Source organism: Diabrotica virgifera, chromosome 1 (assembly GCF_917563875.1).
Source record: "Diabrotica virgifera virgifera chromosome 1, PGI_DIABVI_V3a".
In the NCBI taxonomy this organism is placed as follows: domain Eukaryota; kingdom Metazoa; phylum Arthropoda; class Insecta; order Coleoptera; family Chrysomelidae; genus Diabrotica; species Diabrotica virgifera.
The window spans coordinates 253,905,160-253,923,764 of NC_065443.1; the positions used below are offsets into that span (position 1 = coordinate 253,905,160).

Here is an 18,605-nt window from a genome sequence, read left to right on the forward strand (position 1 = left end):
CCTTATGGATCGCACCTGGCGGATCATAAGGGCCTTCACATTTTACTCTTCTTCAACTTGTCTTGAGTGAAATGTCTTTAATCTTTCCTATCAGCCTCTCTTGGCTAACTCTTGTTTTTTCCGACCCCGAATGGCTATTAGGTTTCCGAGGGCAGACGGGTCACTATATTTCTTTCTGTTACATACTCTTGACTAAGGGAGTAAACCCTAACAGAAAATCCTGGTCCTCCTGGTAGGGGGTTAGGGCGTAGGGCCTGCTCCTCTACACCTGTAAAAAACTAACTGCAAAAAATTCTAAAATCCAGCCTCGGAATACGGACGGAAAAAAACGAAGACGACGTAGCAAACGAACAAGGACTCTGAATATAAACACATGGAATATCCAAGGGTGGAGAACTAAGTCAGACGAAGTCATGGCAGAAGTAAAGAAAATAAAATCAGATATCACAGTTCTCACCGAAACAAAGAAAAAAGGCCAAGGAAGTGAAGATATAGGAGGTTTTATCCATATTTATAGTGGAGTAGAAAAAGACAAGAGAGCACAAGCAGGGGTATCAATATTGATAAAAAAAGACTTAAAAGGAAACCTGAAAAGCTGGGAACAGATCAATGAGAGAATTATTAGAGTATCTATTACGTGGAAAGGGCACGACCTCGAAATCATTGGAATATATGCTCCGTCAGAAAATGCATCAAAAACAGCTAAACAAATATTCTACGAGATCTTATCAGAACTTATAGAAAATATAAATAGCCGCAAAGAAATTGTGCTGTTGGGAGATTTTAATGCTTGGACAGGAAAAAAAATAAATGACAAAGTTGTGGGAAAATACGGTGATGCTAAAACAAATGAAAATGGGGAACATTTAATCGAATTCTGCGAACAGCACTCTCTGAAAATTCTAAACGGATTCTACCAACATAAAAACATACATAAGTATACCTGGGTCCAACCAACGAGAAATACCAAGTCAATTATAGATTATGTTATCACCAAACAAAAAACACACATACAAGTTGAAGACGTAAGAGTATTAAGAGGACCGGAGTGTGGAACTGACCACTATATGGTAAGATCAAAATGTTTTCTACAGTATCGACCGCGACTACTACATCAAAATGACAACCAACCAGCTCAATCAAAATCACTCGAGACGGATCTACGTAAATACAATATTGATGCACTGCAAAACAACTCAACATCATTTTTATATAAGCTGCGGCTTAGCCAAAAATTGTCGAACCTGACTTACTCCTCAGCCCAGAATACCTATAACGAGATATTAAATAAAATCAATGAAGCAGCTTATGAAGCGCTCGGCACAGTGGAAAGGAACAAAAAGAATACTCCATTGTGGTGGACAGATGACATTGCTAATGCAGTACATAACAAGAAACAAGCGTATCAAAAATGGCTGCAAACAAATGACCCAGATGATAGACGAACGTATGCAAGATCAAACAGAGAAGTAAAAAATCTAGTAACGAAAGCAAAAAATAATTCCTGGGAAAGTAAATGCGAAGAGCTCAACAAATACATAGGGTCAACAAGATCAAGAGAAGCATGGAAAACGATAAAAAATCTGAGAACAAACAGAAAAGAGACTAGTAGAATAGATTTAATAAAAGAAAGATCTTGGATCGAACATTACTCGCAACTTTTGACTGAAACAAGACCGCAATTCACGAACATCAGTACAACAACATATGAAGTAGAATACGATGAAGACGATGAAATAACAGTACAGGAAGTCGAGAATGCAATACGAACTCTAAAAAATCGAAAGTCATGCGGACCACAAGGAATACCGAACGAATTACTAAAACACAGCCCACAAGTATTACGAGAATTACTTGCGTATGTTTTCACCTTATTCTATAAAGGTCATGATTTACCATATGAGTGGACAAAAGCACATATTAACAATATATACAAAAAAGGAGATAGAAAAAATTGTTCAAACTACAGGGGGCTTAGTGTCATAAACTCACTCTCAAGACTCTATGGAAAAATAATAAAAAATAAAATTGAAAAAGAGATGACAGATGTAGAAGAACAAAATGGCTTTCGTGCAGGCAGATCCTGTATGAACAGCATATTTTCTATAAAGCAAGTTATTGAGAAAAGATTAGCCCACAACCTTTCCACCCATATAGTTTTTATTGATCTGACAAAGGCATACGATAGTGTACCACTTTCAATGCTCTGGATAGCAATGGAAAAACAAGGAATAAGCAAAAAAAATATACAAGCAGTACAACAGCTTTACAAAAATATGACGGTAAACATTAAAACTGGAAACAAATTAACGAGAGAAATTCCTATTAGTAAGGGCCTAAAGCAAGGCTGCTGCATAGCACCTACACTCTTTAAAATATATTTAAATGAGGCACTCTCACTGTGGAGAAGAAAGTGCTGCAATATGGGCATCCCAATCGATGACGATTGATTGTACACAATACACTTCGCTGACGACCAAGCCATTCTAGCTGAAGACGAGAGTGATATAGACTATATGCTCAGAAAACTGGAAGAGGAGTACACTAAGTGGGGCCTTACAATTAATATACAAAAAACCGAGTACTTAGTTGTAGGAGAAACACCAGAACGTCTACAAATTGAAATGGGAACTATAAATCCAACAGAAGTCTTCAAATACTTAGGAGTCCAAATATCTTCAAAAGCAGGGAGTAACGACGAAATACATTCCAGGATTGGCCAAGCAAGATCAGCCACCAGACAGCTACACGGACTATTGTGGAGTAATAAAATAACAAAAGAAAATAAAAGAAGAATGTATAAAACAATAATAGAAAGTATTGGGTTACAAAGAAACAAGTCAAAAATCAAGGCGATGGAAATGAACTATTGGAGACGATGTTGCCGACTCACTAGACTTGATAGGGTGAGAAACGATTAGGAGACAAATGGAAATCGATCTAGATATAATAGACACAATCGAAGCCAAAAGACTTAACTGGTATGGACACCTTCAGAGAATGCCTGAAAATAGATGGCCGAAAAAAATAGAAAAATGGACTCCACCCACAAGAAGAAAACGAGGTAGACCAAGACGATCCTGGAGAGAAGATGTCGAAGATGCAATGACCGCCAGAGACTTAAAAACTGAAGATTGCTTCGACAGAAATCGCTGGAAATTAGGATGCGAGAAGCGGCGACAGCTGTAGAAGACTCGCTTATTATATTATAACATTCAATTTCAAAATTCTGATGAGTTATAGGGGTTTATTTCAATTTCGACCATTTGTTTTTATTGACGTATTTAATTAGCACATTGGCAATATTTAATTGAATAAATAAATAAATCATTAAGAAAAAAATATGTTAACAATAAATTATAAAATTTAAATAAATGTGGAGTATTTGTTGGGCATTTTTTGCATAAGTACGTATAATATGTATAATAAGTGCGACAGAGACGCACCATAAATTGCGATGTGCGACGACTTAAAAATCGAGTGGACTCGTATAATTAACAATTAAAAAACAAAGGTCTATATTGGAGTAAGTCCCGATTACTCATTAGAATCTTGAAATTGAATTTATAAACTTCAATGTAGGCACTTGGCAACCTGAAAACTAATAATTTATATATGAGTTTTCAAACCTCGAAAATGCGTAGGCATTTTCACATTTTTCAGATTTTAAATCGCTTATAACTCGAAAACCATCAACTTTTGAAAAAAATGACAAGAGACCTTTTTTTTAATACAATTTTCGGACATGCGGACCGCGGTCCGCTAATTGGTGACCCCTGATATAGAGTGTATAAAACAAGTGTTTGAATATTGGACTCATAGTTGTTGTACCTAATTGTGTTTTTTTTTCTCATTTGTTGCTGTTATTTTTTGATAAATACATCGTAGGGATGCTGTATTTTTAATTTTTTTTCCAGATTTTGAAATAGAATTATTTTCTTTAATTATTTAATTATTCAAAAAACAATGTAATGTTCTTTGCCTTTTTTTTTGTTCTCTTATTATTAAGTAAAAGATATTATATTATTGTATTGTCTGTGAAAAGATAGTGTGTACCTACTCAGGATAATTTGTTACATTACAATGAACCAAATTAACCACTGCACAAGCATTCTGCTTCAAGTGGTATTTTTGTGTTTATTTATAGGGAATTATAATGATTTTAATGTATTACCATTGTATGTATTGTATCTTTTCTCTGAATAAACATTTATTTATTTATTTATTTATTTATTTATTTATTTAAAAGTAAGCAAGTTACGCTCAAAATAAAGTTAGTAACTTTTTTTGGTAAAAAAATTGTGAAAATCACCCCCTAATTAACATCCTAAATGAAATTAATCGTTACCGCTTCACAAGTTACTTAACTTACAATAATATGTATTTTTTATATGATTTATAAGTTTCATTGGTTCAAAGTGCTTACTTTTCAAAAAAAGTAGTTTTAAAGTAAACAAATTTTTGAAATTTTGAAAAAAATGTTTTTTTTAAATAGCTTAAAAATTATTAGTAATACTAAAAATCTTAAACAGTCAAAAAATGTAGGTTTTGATTTTTCGAATATTTTGGAATTTTTGTTTTTCTGCAAGACAAAAATTGATTAAGATACGGTTGTTCAAAATTTGCACACACTCGTGATTAGTGACTCGTTCAAGCCCTTTCAACTACAGCCATTAAAAAAAATACGCACTTTCAACCAATGAAACTTACAGATCATATAAATAATACATAAGTAAAGTAACTTGTGAAGCGGTAACGAATAATTTCATTTCGTCTGATAATTAGGGGGTGATTTTCACGAATTGTTTACTTTTTTTAATACACTTAATAACTTTTTTTAATAAACAAAAATAAAGCCTTTCTGAACACTTTAAAAAAGTTGTGATGTATTTTCCCCGGAAAGTGCCGTTTTTTGGTTATTTTACATTTAAATATTTGATTTGGAATTTGACGAATAAGAACCTACTTTTCACTACCTACAACAACTCTGCTTCTACTGGATCCACAGACTTCAAACATACACTATTTTTTACCTTTTTCTAAGCTATATTTTTGTTAAGAATATTTTTTCGATAACATACTTACTTTTTGAGTTGTTTGCGAAAAATCTTTTAAAAAGCACTGTTCTTTTGTTAAAACATGAACATATTTACTCGCAAATAACTTGAAAAGTATTGCCTTAGTGAAAAAACTTAGTTTATCCACTTCCGGACTTATTTTGAATATATATTTTTTCACCCCCGAGAAGGAATGATGCTCACCCCCAGGGCAAAATCGCACATCGGCACAATATCACTTTTTTTCTTTGACATGTTAGCTATGTGTAGCCAAATTTCATGTCAATCCAAGCGGATCTTTAAAATCCGGAGCAAAAACCGTGAGTAAATGGACTATAAATAGTTAGAAAATAATAAGAGAATCTTTAGAGTTTCCTACTTTTAAAATTTCTGATTTTCCTCCACCCGTCGGTCCCACCAGCATCACTCCCCATCGTACTATCATGGTTTCATACAGCTGTATAATTTTGTGGATCATGCATTCTTCTGGTTGTAGGTTGTGTTCAACCATCACTTCCTCGATGGTACTTTGAAAAATTCCATAATCAGGTACTGGAAGATCTATTCCTGGAAAGAGGTCACCCAAAATACCCTAAAAATGTTTAAAATAATAAAAAATAGATGAGAAATCTATTAAAATATTAAATAAAAGATGAGAAAGGTCACAAAGCCATATTGCACTTTATTATTTAATAATTTTAAAAAATACTAAAGTTAAAAAAAATAAAGAAAAAAAATCACTTCTTCTTCAGGTGCCATCTCCGCTACGGAGGTTGGCAATCATCATAGCTATTTTAATTTTTGAGGCAGTAGCTTAAATAGTTGTTTCGAGCTGCATCCAAACCACTCTCTCAGGTTCTTCAACCATGAAATTCGTCTTCTTCCGATGCTTCTTCTGCCATCTATCTTTCCTTGCATTATGAGTCGTAGGATGCCATACTTCTCGCCCCGCATCACATGTCCGAGATACTGTAGCTTCTTTTCTTTAATTGTAAGTTCAACTTCCTTTTCTTTACCTATTCTTCTCAGTACTTCATTGTTTGTAACTCTATCTACCCAGGAAACCCTCATAATTTTTCTATAGGTCCACATTTCAAAGGCGTTAAGTCGTCTCATTGTCTCTACATTTAACGTCCATGATTCCACTCCATAGTATAGAACACTGTAGACGTAACATTTTGTTAGGCGTACTTTAAGAGCTAATGTTACATCTTTGCTACATAGGACCTTTTTCATTTTTATAAAATTAGAACGTGCTTTTTCGATTCTGACTTTTATTTCTGCAGTGTAGTCATTATTTTCTGTTATAAGTGTTCCTAGGTAAGTGTACTTTTTTACTCTTTCGATCTGCTGGCCCTCTACTATCAAGATTTCGTTAGTATTATGGTTGTTTTTACTAATTTTCATAAACTTCGTCTTTTTGATATTGAGAGAGAGTCCGTACTCCCTACTACACCTTACTATTTTACTCATGAGTCTTTGCAGGTCTTGTAAACTATCGGCTATTATTACTGTATCATCTGCATATCTGATGTTGTTAACTAAGACTCCATTTACTCTTATGCCGACTGTTTCATCTTCCAGAGTTTCTCGCATTACCTCTTCAGAATAAGCGTTAAATAATAGAGGTGATAGTATGCAGCCTTGCCTGACTCCTCTCTTTATTTCCATTTCTTCAGATGTTTCTTTTTCAATTCTTACTATTGCTCGCTGATTGTAATAGAGGTGTGTTATTAGTCTTAAATCTCTTTCATCTAGGTTTTTATTTTTTAGGATTTCCATGAGTCGATCATGTTTTACTTTATCAAACGCCTTATTGTAGTCTATAAAACAGACGTAAAGAGGATGGTTAACATCCAAACATCTCTGTGTCAGCACGTTGAAGGAGAATAATGCCTCTCTGGTACCCATACCATTGCGGAACCCATATTGAGTGTCACTAATATCCAGCTCCAGTTTAGAGTGTATTCTGGCGTGGATAATTTTCAATAGAATTTTCAAGGTATGTGACATTAAGCTTATGGTTCGGTAGTCACTGCATTCTTTTGCATTCACCTTCTTTGGCAAACACACAAAGACTGATGTCAACATTTCTCTAGGGATGATTCCTGTAGTATAGATAGCGTTGAACAGTTCTACTATTATGTCCAGGTTTTTCTCGTTGACCAACTTTATCAGCTCGCTAGGCAATTCATCTGGACCAGCAGATTTATTGGTTTTCATAGAGTTTATTGCCTGACTAACCTCTGATTTGGTTATCTCTGGGCCTACATCTCCCGTTTGGCTATCTACGGATGTACTAGCTTCTCTCTGGTCATGAAATAGTTCCTCGATATACTCTTTCCATCGTCGTAGTTTTCGTTTTGTCTCCATTATAATATTTCCATTTTTGTCGAGCAATATATTTGAGGTTCTTCTATTTCCTATTCCGGCTAGTTCTTTGACTTTTTTATGTAGGTTGAAGTTGTCATATGTGTTTTGCAGTTCTTCTATTTCTTTACATTTTTCAGAGAAGTAGGTTTCTTTAGCCTCCCTAATTTTTCTTCTTATTTGGTTTTGAAGCTGTTTATAGCGGGTCTTATTAATGGTTTTGTTTTTTCTTCTTTCATTCATCAACTCTAGAATTTCCTCCGTCATCTATTCTTCTTTCTTACATTTGGTTGTAGTAAGTACTTTCTTACTTGGTTCTAATATAGAGGTTTTGAAGAATTGCCACTGCTGTTCTACGTTGCAATTTTTTCCTGGGTTTCTGTCTAGATTTGTGTTGATTTCGTGTTTCAGATTTTCTTTTGTTTCTTCTGACTTTAGTTTCTGTATGTTAAGTTTATTGTTGTTGCGGCTTTTTTGCGTCTTTTTTAGTTGAAGTTGAAACCTAGCAATAAGAAGGCTATGATCAGATGATACGTCTGCTCCTGGATATGCCTTTACTGCCTGAATTGAGTTTCGATATCTGTGCTTTATTAGGATGTAGTCAATTTGATTTCTGACAATTTTGTGCTCTTTGTCAGCTGGTGATTTCCATGTATACAGGCGTCGCTTAGGTAATTTAAAGAATGTATTTGCGGCTATAACATTATGCTCCTGGCAAAATTCTATTAGGCGATCTCCTCTGTCGTTTCGTTCGCCAAGCCCATATGATCCTACATTAGGGTAGCATTTTCCTTCGCCAATTTTTGCGTTGAAATCACCCATTATCACTGTTATGTCTCTAGATGCTGTGAGATGTAATGTTTTCTGGAGTTCGCTATAAAAGTTTTCTATTTCTTCTTCATTTTTGTCAGCAGTTGGCGCATAAATCTGGATTAGGTTCATTTTTCCATGGGTTGTCAATAACTGCAACATTATTATTCTTTCGGACATCGGAACGAAGCCTGTTACTGATCTCGTTACTTTTTCGCTGAGGATCATAGCAACTCCATATCTGTGTTGGGTGTCGCTGCTTCCAGAGTAATAGATTCGTCCATTGTCTGTATTGCGTTCGCCAGAGCTGACCCATCTTTTATCGCTTATTCCTAATATATCGATATCTAGTCGCATCATCTCTTGCTGTATATTCTTCAGTTTCCCAGGTTCATACATACTTCTTACATTCCATGTAGCGATTTTGTAGGTGGATTTGTATATATTTAGTGAACAGGGATTTCGCTGACTAACGGCCTGGGAAGCCCTGTCGTTACTGTCGATTCTTCCCCTGCCGAATCTTGGCATCCGAGAACCATGATTAGTAGGTTGTTGATTGTCATTTCTGTGAGCCATGACGATTTCTAGGGATACTCCATGAGTCCTTAATGCAGTGGTTTCCCGTTGCCTTCTGCATCCTTATACCGTTGACCATTCTGTAGGGTTCATCCGCCTTCGAGACCGATTTCTCAGTCTCAGGACAAAAGAGTGCCCTGCCACTTACCAACTCATCCGCCCGAAGCCGTTGGTCAGTAAGTGGGGGGATTGCTTATACCGGCAATCATTCGGTGAAGAGTAGGTATGTAGTAGAAAAAATCACTAAGAGGATTTAAACCTCCGAGGGGTTGAACCGGGTTGACATCTTATCGTAGTGACAAAAAAAAAACAAAAAAAAAATACAAAGAAGAATGCATTTATTTTAAATAATTAACATTAAATTTTTATTTGTAAAATGTATGCACTATGTGTTCTTGATAAACATTAAGTATAATATATTTATAATATTTTTTCTACGAGCGTGCAAAAATGTCTACTTTCGCGAACGCATTGTAGTTTAGAAAGTTTCACTTTTCCGCACGCGTGTTACTTTTCCGCACGCGGTTTTTACTTTTCCGTACACGTGTTAATTTAGATATGTTAATATGGCCTTAAAGTAATTATAATACATGCAATAAACTAATATTTAGATATTATTTACTAATTTATTTCAAATATATCTTATTGTGTTCCTGTTTTAATGAAATTAACGCGACAATTCGATGAAATAAAATTATTTTGACATAATATTCGAAAGTCAAATCGGTAGACAATAACAGTCGTTTTGAATCGTCGTCATGGAAACCAAGATCGTCGTCATGCTAACTAATTATATTGAAAGTTTGGTTTTGACAAGCTTGTCAAAGAATTAATTTGTGTATGTATTTTCATATTAATTAAATTAATTGATTAAGATTTGGTAATTATTTAAAGACTCTTAGAAAAATATTGTTCCTAACTCTTGCGGAAAGTCTCTTTTCCGCACTCGACTGCTTGCCGAACTCCCGCTTCGCGTCGTTCGGCAAACTGCAGTCGCGTGCGGAAAAGAATGACTTTCTGCACTTGTTAGGAAAATAACTATATTAACATAGTATGTACATTACCTGTAATGAGTAGGTTAAATAAGAAGTAAAATATTGTAATATTATTATAAGACCCATGTTTCACCAATTGGCAATATCTTTAATACATTTACTTTTGATTGAGACTGGCTGAATGACTGTAGCTCAAGCCAAAAACAATCAAGAAAAATAAGAGTGGAGAAAACTATATATTTTTAGGTGAAAACGATGTGTTTGGTGCAATTACAGTTTTTAAGCTATTATTATAGATTATAGATAATCTACCAAGGTTATATGGATAAACATAGCATTCACGATGTTACTAATGACAATTGATTAAGACTTATTAGAGACTTACCTATTAAAATTTTGGCAGCTAACAAAGAAATAAGAATATCCATAAAGCAACTTGGATATCACCAAATGGAAACACCACAAATTAAATTGACCATGTTATAACTGACGGAAGGCACTTTACAAACCTAATCGACGTCAGCAGTTACAGAGGCGCAAATATTGACTCAGACCACTTCATGGTAGGAGTCAAGTTTTGACAAAGAATTGACAAAAAAGAAAGGGGTACTAGACAAATAAAATATAATTTAAATATGCTAAATAGAATAAATAACAGTTCCAGTCACATATAAAATTGCAAGGAGGCTTTGAAATTAACAGCCTAAAGCACATTAGGAATATCCCGAGCCCAAGAGAGAAATGACTAGTTATATCAAGATTGCAAAAAAAATAACAGATCAGAAGAACAAGATGTTTAGGACCATGCAACAATGAAGGACTAAGACAACTAAGGCATCAATAGATAGGTACAAAAACTTGAAGAGAGCGGAAACGCATAGACAAAAAAAAAAAGAAACTAGAAGCAGAGAACGACACACTAGACGGCTCCAAAGCAATATGAGTCAAGGAGAAACAAGCAAGTTTTATCACCGAATAAACATTGTTAGAAAAGGATTCAAGTCGAGAATCAAGCTCTATAATGATAAGGATGACCAACGGCGTAACCAGGATGATCCTAAGGGGGGTTACAACTACTGAAGAGTCTCTAGGGGTATGGTGTTAAGCGTATAGAGCCGTATAGAGCGTATATAGCTTAAATAAAGTTCATCCCAATGGGGGGGTTATAACCCCCAAACCCTGGTTACGCCTATGAGGATGACAACTTGCTTATCAATAAAGAGGATATTCTTTTACGATGGGTAAGACACTTTCGAGAGTTGCTGGAAGGGGAATCTACTAACAACATAGAAGTGGAGTACCGAAATGAAGAATTTGTGGAACCCCATTAGCTAGAAGAAGTGAAAATATCTATAAAAAAAAACTAAAAAACCACAAATCCTCGGGCAGTGATGGTATCCCAGCAGAGTTAATACGGTGGGAGAAGGTCACCAAGGCAATGAAAAAAAAAATATTCTGCGATTTGGTCTAAGGAGCAAATGCCTGAGGAATGATTCTTAAGCTTATTAAGCCCGTTACACAAAAGATGAAACCAACTAGAATGCAGTAGGTAATTACCGATGGACAACTCTATACAGATATCTGAATACAGAATACAAAACAGCAGGGAGATACTGGATTCCATCAAAATAAGAAAACTTCAATACTTGGGTCATATAACACGTGGTGACAGATATGAACTCCTAAAATTAATTATGCAGGGAAAGATTCAAGGAAGGCACAGCTTAGGTAGGAGAAGAATGTCCTGGCTGAGAAATCTCAGAGAATGGTTTGGATGCAGCTCAACTGAACTCTTTCGGGCTGTAGTGTCGAAAGTGAGAATAGCAAGAAACTCTATAACTCTAAATACAGCATACAAAATATTGTCAAACATCTTACATGAGAGATTGCCAACATCTTGCAATTAATAGAAGAATAATAAATTAATAGATTTAGCTGCTTTCAAATAGTACTTTTTATCTTAATAACACTTTAGTTTCCAAAAGCAAAATTAACTTAGTAGATACTTACAGTAAAAAGTATGGCATCGTCAGCCAAAAACTTAGGTAAATTACTGTCCCTTAACGCACAGATCAACACGACATCCTCTTCTCGATCTGGAGCAGCTCTCTTCAAAGACCCAGCCATAACCAGCACACTCTTCACGGCTCTCATACCGAAATCATAATGATCCTGCTGAGATAACTGCTCACTGCATAGTTTATACATTTGTACCATCTTGTGGGAAAGATTTTTTGATGATTCGAAGCCTTCAGAATACAGAATTACTTCTGCGATTAGTGCATAGTCCGGTACCATCATAGCTATAGGTCTGAAGAGAGCTTTTAAATTATCTGGTAATTCGGTTCTACCAGCGTATCCAGGATTCATGGTTATAAACGCCGCACATTTTTGTACCAGCTTGATTTCACGCCCTTCAAACATAAACCTGCACGATAAAAAAGAAGATTCAATCATAAAATATTCTAAAACTTTTTATCAGATTTGTGAATTATCTAAAAATGATATAAAATACTGATTATATCAATAGGACCAGCTAGTAAAATGGCAAAAACGCTTAAAATTATATCCAATAATACAGTTGAGTCCAGGGTTCTTTACCCGTGCGTCATCATTTAAAGCATACGAAATAAGTCGGAAATTTACTAAACGCAACAGCAAGTGACAGTAAGTAGCTACTCCTCCAATCACGGGTTAAAATTTGACGTTATCAGAAAATAAAATGTCAAAGTAAGTTTTGCTTTAAAATTTTGGTGCAGAATTACAGCTACATTTGAAGTAGTTTAATAATTTTTTTAATATCATTGATTAATAAATAACTAAACAATTTATAAAAAAATTCAGTAACATATTTTCTTTTTGTTATTTTATTCACTTTGGCGGAACATTAAATACAAGTATTCCTTAACTGTGTCAATGAGGTTAGCTTTGTACGTTGTCAAAATTAATCGTAAAATAACATATACTTATCATAAAATTTCAAACTCCAATATAAAATTAGTTGTGAAAACAACTATTTGTATACTACATATAAAAAACTTCAAAATGCAAAAATTCGACAAAATAACAGCAAAAAATTCAACAAACTGACAGCCACAAAAGTAAACAAACCAAAACGCCAGAAATTGTACTGAAAATGTGAAAACATCCCCAATCGTCTTTTTTTTGTGCCTATCTCTTTTCAATGTACTGAGGCTAGATCGTTCATAAAAATAACATGTGTTTTTACTTAATAACAGGCGGTAGCTGGTTTGTCATTAGTTTCATGCGTGGAAGAAAATTATGCTAGATAAAAAGTATGTGTTTTATCTCGTCAAGTATTAATGACGCACAGGTAAAGACTCGTGGACTCAAGTGTATGTAGTATCATCCTATGCACGTTCTCTGGCACATTCATTTTAAACAGTTTTCTTCTGTAATTTTTTTCTCTTATATTAAATTTGTATTAGTGTTCGATCAGTATACATTTGATGGTAATTATTTCGTTGCATATTCCTTGTATTATCGGCTTTTAAAGATTTTCCATTAGAATAAGATCTGGAGAATTAGCAGGCCACTCGAATTACCAGGCTGTCACTGAAGAATTATCTAACAGATTTTGTGATCCACAGCCTTTGTAATAAATTAATTCATCTTTATTTTTTCTACCTTTTTGTTAAGTTCTATCCATGAAGATTTGCATGTTATTTGAGAATCTAAGGTCATAATGTGATTTACGTAGTGTCCCACCCTTCTGGTTTTTGACCAGTTTTTGCCTTTTTTTATGGGTGGGGTAAGCAGTAGCTTTTTAGTTCAAGAGCTCCAAGTCTTTACTAGATAACGAGCTGTTATGATAAAATCGCTACTTAATATAGCCCTAAAACAATTTTATTGTGGCATTTTTATATTAACTACCTATACTACTAAAACTATACTACTAAAACTATACTACTAAAACTGTTAATTACTACTACCAAAAATATAGTACCTACTTAAAATATTCACTCCAAAACCTTAATTTTCTTTAGAATCCTGCAAAACTGTTTTGTAAGACAATATTAATCACTATATACTAACCTTGGTACTTTAGCAGCCTTTGCATTCCTTATAGTTATCAGCTGCTGTGCTATAACAGACAATACTTCTATATCAATTCTGTTGAACTCGTCAAAACAGCACCAAGCACCGGATTGTGCCAATCCAGAAAAGAATCTTCCCATCATCTTGTAATCAAGACCTTCTGAGCAATTAAATACAACGCACTGGATGGCTAATGCTTTGGCCAAATCTTTAGTAGTTTCCGTCTTTCCAGTACCAGCCGGACCTGCAGGGGCTCCGCCCAAATCGAGCTGTAAGGCGCCCATAAGACAGAGATAGCATTTGTCAGTTAAAGGAGTGATGACCAGTACACCTGCGGCTCCCAGATACTCGTATCCATAGAGGTAGGAGGCACTTGACATTCTAGTTTGACAGTCGTCGATAGACTCGTGCCAGTAGTATCGCAGAACTTTCAGCCAATCAAAACTGGAACTAAAATATTCACGTAATGATTAAATTGCATCGTACTATGTGTTATAATTTATTATACCTGTTAGTAATTTTGCTGGCTACTATATTACTAACAGTGTCTCTTGCATGTACATCAATTGTTATCAATGCAACAAGAACTTTTCTTGGGACTGAAGCTAAATCCTTTCTTATTAATTTAGCCAAATCGTTTAAATCCTAAAAAATAACCAAATAATGAATGATAAAAGGATATCATAAACTAAGTTCAGCTGCGGTCACTAAATAGTTTAGACCTTCATTTTTACATTGTAATCCTGTAAAATCGCAATGTCGTACGGATTTGCTAAATGTCAAAGTGCTTGTCAAAAATTTCTCGCCTATTGAAAAATAAAATAAAATGCTATTAAACGCGTCCAAAATGCTTAGAATGCATTTGAATGACGTGCAAAAAATAAGAGCAATTGCCAAACTGGAAGAAGTTTGGTCACTAAGGCAAGTTGTTGCAAATTTGAACGTGAGCCATAGGTATAATGGAAAATCAAACAAAGATGGGATCATTTTCACTCTACAACACGGTTGAGTGGTTTAAAAGGGCAGAACATTTTCGCAGAGCAACAAGATGAGGTATTAGTTGAATAGAGAGATATCGCAAATGCATTTTTATCACAAGCTTATAGTGCAATACGCTATTTTGACATGTACGCAAGAGCAGAGTGAATGTTACGCTAGTACCGGATAACGTGTTCCGCTAATAGAGAGTTTTTAAGCCCCTTATTTCAGCAACGTTAAACGTTATACGCTATTCTACTCATGCGCATTAACTGAAAAATAACGTATTACTTTATTAGCGGATAAGGTATCCTTTTATTTAGGTAGAAATAAGGTTCACGTTATTAGGGGATTACGCATTTGTAAGATTGCCAAATGTCATATATCTAAATCATAAAAAACGAAAAAAAAGTCATATGAGCTGAACCAAAGACAACTAGAATAAAAAATATAGTAACGATGTATAAAATTGTAATCAAAATTTGTTTTTCTTAAAAACTATCAGGTAATAAACATATTATATAATTGAATATAATCTGCTTGGCAACTCTGGTAGAATAATACTAAATTACACCATTTCTTGAGAAATCTGACACTGGATTGAATTGTCTTGTTAAACTTAGGATGGATGTTTTGTGTTCCTAAAGTAGTAAATTGTCTTTGGTGAACGTCTTAATACATTTTCTTCCATTATGGCAAATAATTCAATAAAATAAGTTATAGCACACAACTCCCGTTTTATAGGTTACGTTTGCCAAATGTCAATTATAGGGGAGTGCATATAGATTTTCACTTCGGAAAAAATCAAACAAGATAGAACTTTTTGTAATTTCATTAAGAAATATTTAATAAACAACATATCAAAAAGTCCTACTCGAGAAGTGGGTGCTTCATTTTTTATTAAACAAGTGAACTGCGAAAATAGATGTTTTTTTTAAATAACTCCGAAAATATAAATTTTTGAAAAAAAATCTGACTTGACCAATCAAAAATTCAGAAAATTTTCCAAAAAAAACCTTATATAAAGATTTTTCTAAAATTAAATCTGTAGCTTCTATAATTTTTTATTTACAACGCTAAAGTCACCCGCCTCCTCACAAACATTGGCGCACTGTAAACTAGCGTACGGCGAAGTGCACAGTTGAGTTATTTTAATGTAATTCTTTAATTAATCGATCAAATGAAATTTTACAAATTGAACATGAAAGAAGAATAATTAAGCTATCTTAGAGTTATAATAAAAAGAAACAAAATGTATGGGCATAAGTACGGTGTGGGCTGAAAGTGAGACTTACATGAATTTTGTTTAAAAATGATTTAAAAATGTGTAACTAATACAATTTTTCTTATAATACTCTCAATTTTGCACAACTTAGCTTTCAATCGTCTTACTAAACGATGTTTCATTCAAAAAAAGTCTCAAAAATTTAATTCAAATGATATGACGGCGACGTCTCAAAAATGTAATTTTTGAAAACTTTATAGTTTTACAGAATTAACACCACTTTAAGACGGTATTACTCAATTTTCAATGATCTATTACAGTTTTATAGATGTTTTTTTAAAGCACAGGATGTAGTCTTTAAAATGCACTGAATTATTTTTAGAAATGAAATACACTACTTCTTTTTAAGAAAATTAAGAAAGATAACAAAAATGTAAACAAAAACCCAAAATTACCAGCTAAAAAAATGTTTATACAAAGTGATCAAAACTTTTTTCTGTAAAACTTACCTAAAATACATTTAATAATAAGCTTCAACAATAATAAATGTTCAACAAAAAATTTTTTTTTAGCTCATACAGTATGTCTGCGTAACTTGTAACCTATTGATAACTTTTTTATTATCAGTCTTACGAAAAAAAATTATTCTTTATAAAATACTCTGCATCGTATATAATCTAAGATGCACCCATCAAATATAAAATTTTATTAATTTTATACGAGGTATGTCAAAGAATATGAATTTCACTCAAGAGTAAAGTACCTTCATATTTCACAATATCGAAAATTGTTATAAAAAAAGTTGTTTGGAATTAAAAAATGTGTTTCAGTGTTCAACTACATCCTTCTAATTAAAATATTGTGAATAATAAAGGCACTTGACTCTTAAGAAAAATTCATATTTTTTACATACCTCGTATAAAACTGAAAAAGTTTGATATCTGATGGCTGTATCATAGATTTTAGACCAGGTAGAGCATTTGATGAAAAATAACTTTTTTCGTAAAATTGATAATAAAATAGTTACAATAACTGTAATAAAATGATGATGGGTACCCGTAATTTGAGAAAAAATTAAAAAAAAATTTTCGATTAGAATAATGTAATTGTATATTAAAACATAGTTTTTAATTTCAAGCAACTTTTCATAATAGCATTTTTTATATTCTGGAATAAAAAGGTACTTTACTCTTTAAAGAAATTCATATTTTTGACATAACTCGTATAAAATTGATAAAATTTGATATCTGGTGGTTGAGTTTTAGATTTTTGACTATCCAGAGTACCTATTTTATGAATTTTTTTCGCAAAATTGATAATAAAAAGATTTCCATGCGGTTCCTAGCTAAGCAAACATACTGTATAAGAGCTTCTGTATAAGAATTTTCAAATTGTAATGCCATATTCGGATTCAGCATAACCGAAAACAAAATAGAAACATATTTGATCAAAGTAAAATGATGAATTCAACGATATTTTTAAAATTATTTATACAAAACAATTGTTATTGTTTAAACAATGAATAAACAATTAGCAGCCAAATCTGCGAGTAGAACTTTTACTTTAACATGTATATAAACTAACAAAAAAAGTTTTAGAAAAATATAAGCTTGTTTGAATTATTCCGAAACAATGCATGATTTCGTTCTAATTGCACTCCCCTATTAACGTTAATCTGTGTGCGTGTGTGTATTTTCTGAAGGGTTTCAAAAACTATTTTAAGCAAACACGTTATCCCTTATTTATCACTCAGTCCGCATGACAAGTTTAACGTTTTACGTTTAACGTACGTCAAAAAGTAGAGGGTCTAAAATCTCTCTTTTTAGGTCGAAAAAAGGGACGGTAATAACGTTAACGCTAATTTGACATTTGGGATGAAACATAAAAATAATTTATAGAATACAAATTTTATAAACTAAAAACTGTGAATCATCTTGTTTCCTGTGTTGAGAAACAGGTGTGTTGTTACCTCTATTTTGTCTACAATATAAATATTAGTTATTCAGCTATTTAATATTATTTTTATATTGAATATTTATATTTATTGTTGGTTAAATCTATAGAATTAAAATCCATGTCAACCTGCTCAATATCAAGATTCATTTTTCAATAAAAAAATAATTACAGAATTCCTCAACATTAATTTCTAGGTTACATTTTAATTCCAAACGTTGGTTGTCATAATAACGTTAAACCCCGCCCCAGAACATTTGCGATAACTCTCTTGAGCCTGTGTTGAAATAGACCGTTATCCGTTATTTACGTCTTGATACGGTATTAACGTTTGCCTTTGCGATATCTCTCCATTATCTGAGGGAAGCCCCTTTTGTCACTGCTTGAAAAGCTAGCGAAGAGACAGCGTTTCCGGGCATCATTCGCACTGCACGTAGAAGGGTTAAAACAAGTGAGTTGATAAATTGGACAGTAGCAAGGTAACCTTTTTTGACTAAAGATTACAAGAGGAGACGAGTTGCATTTTGTAATGAATTCATAAACTGTGAACACAAATTTTGGTATAACGTTGCATTTTCTGAT

At 33.5% G+C, this 18,605-nt stretch overlaps 1 protein-coding gene across 1 annotated transcript in view; it reads right to left on the reverse strand.

Moving 5' to 3' along the window:
- Positions 1-18,605, reverse strand: part of LOC114334231 (dynein axonemal heavy chain 6) — a 226,424-nt gene that overhangs the window by 147,864 nt on the left and 59,955 nt on the right. The window contains exons 17-20 of the mRNA XM_050663379.1: positions 14,376-14,512; positions 13,865-14,317; positions 11,819-12,236; positions 5,437-5,649 (exon numbers count right to left, since the gene is read on the reverse strand). Coding sequence (XP_050519336.1) covers positions 5,437-5,649; positions 11,819-12,236; positions 13,865-14,317; positions 14,376-14,512 — 1,221 coding nt within the window. The remainder of the gene's footprint in view (positions 1-5,436; positions 5,650-11,818; positions 12,237-13,864; positions 14,318-14,375; positions 14,513-18,605) is intronic.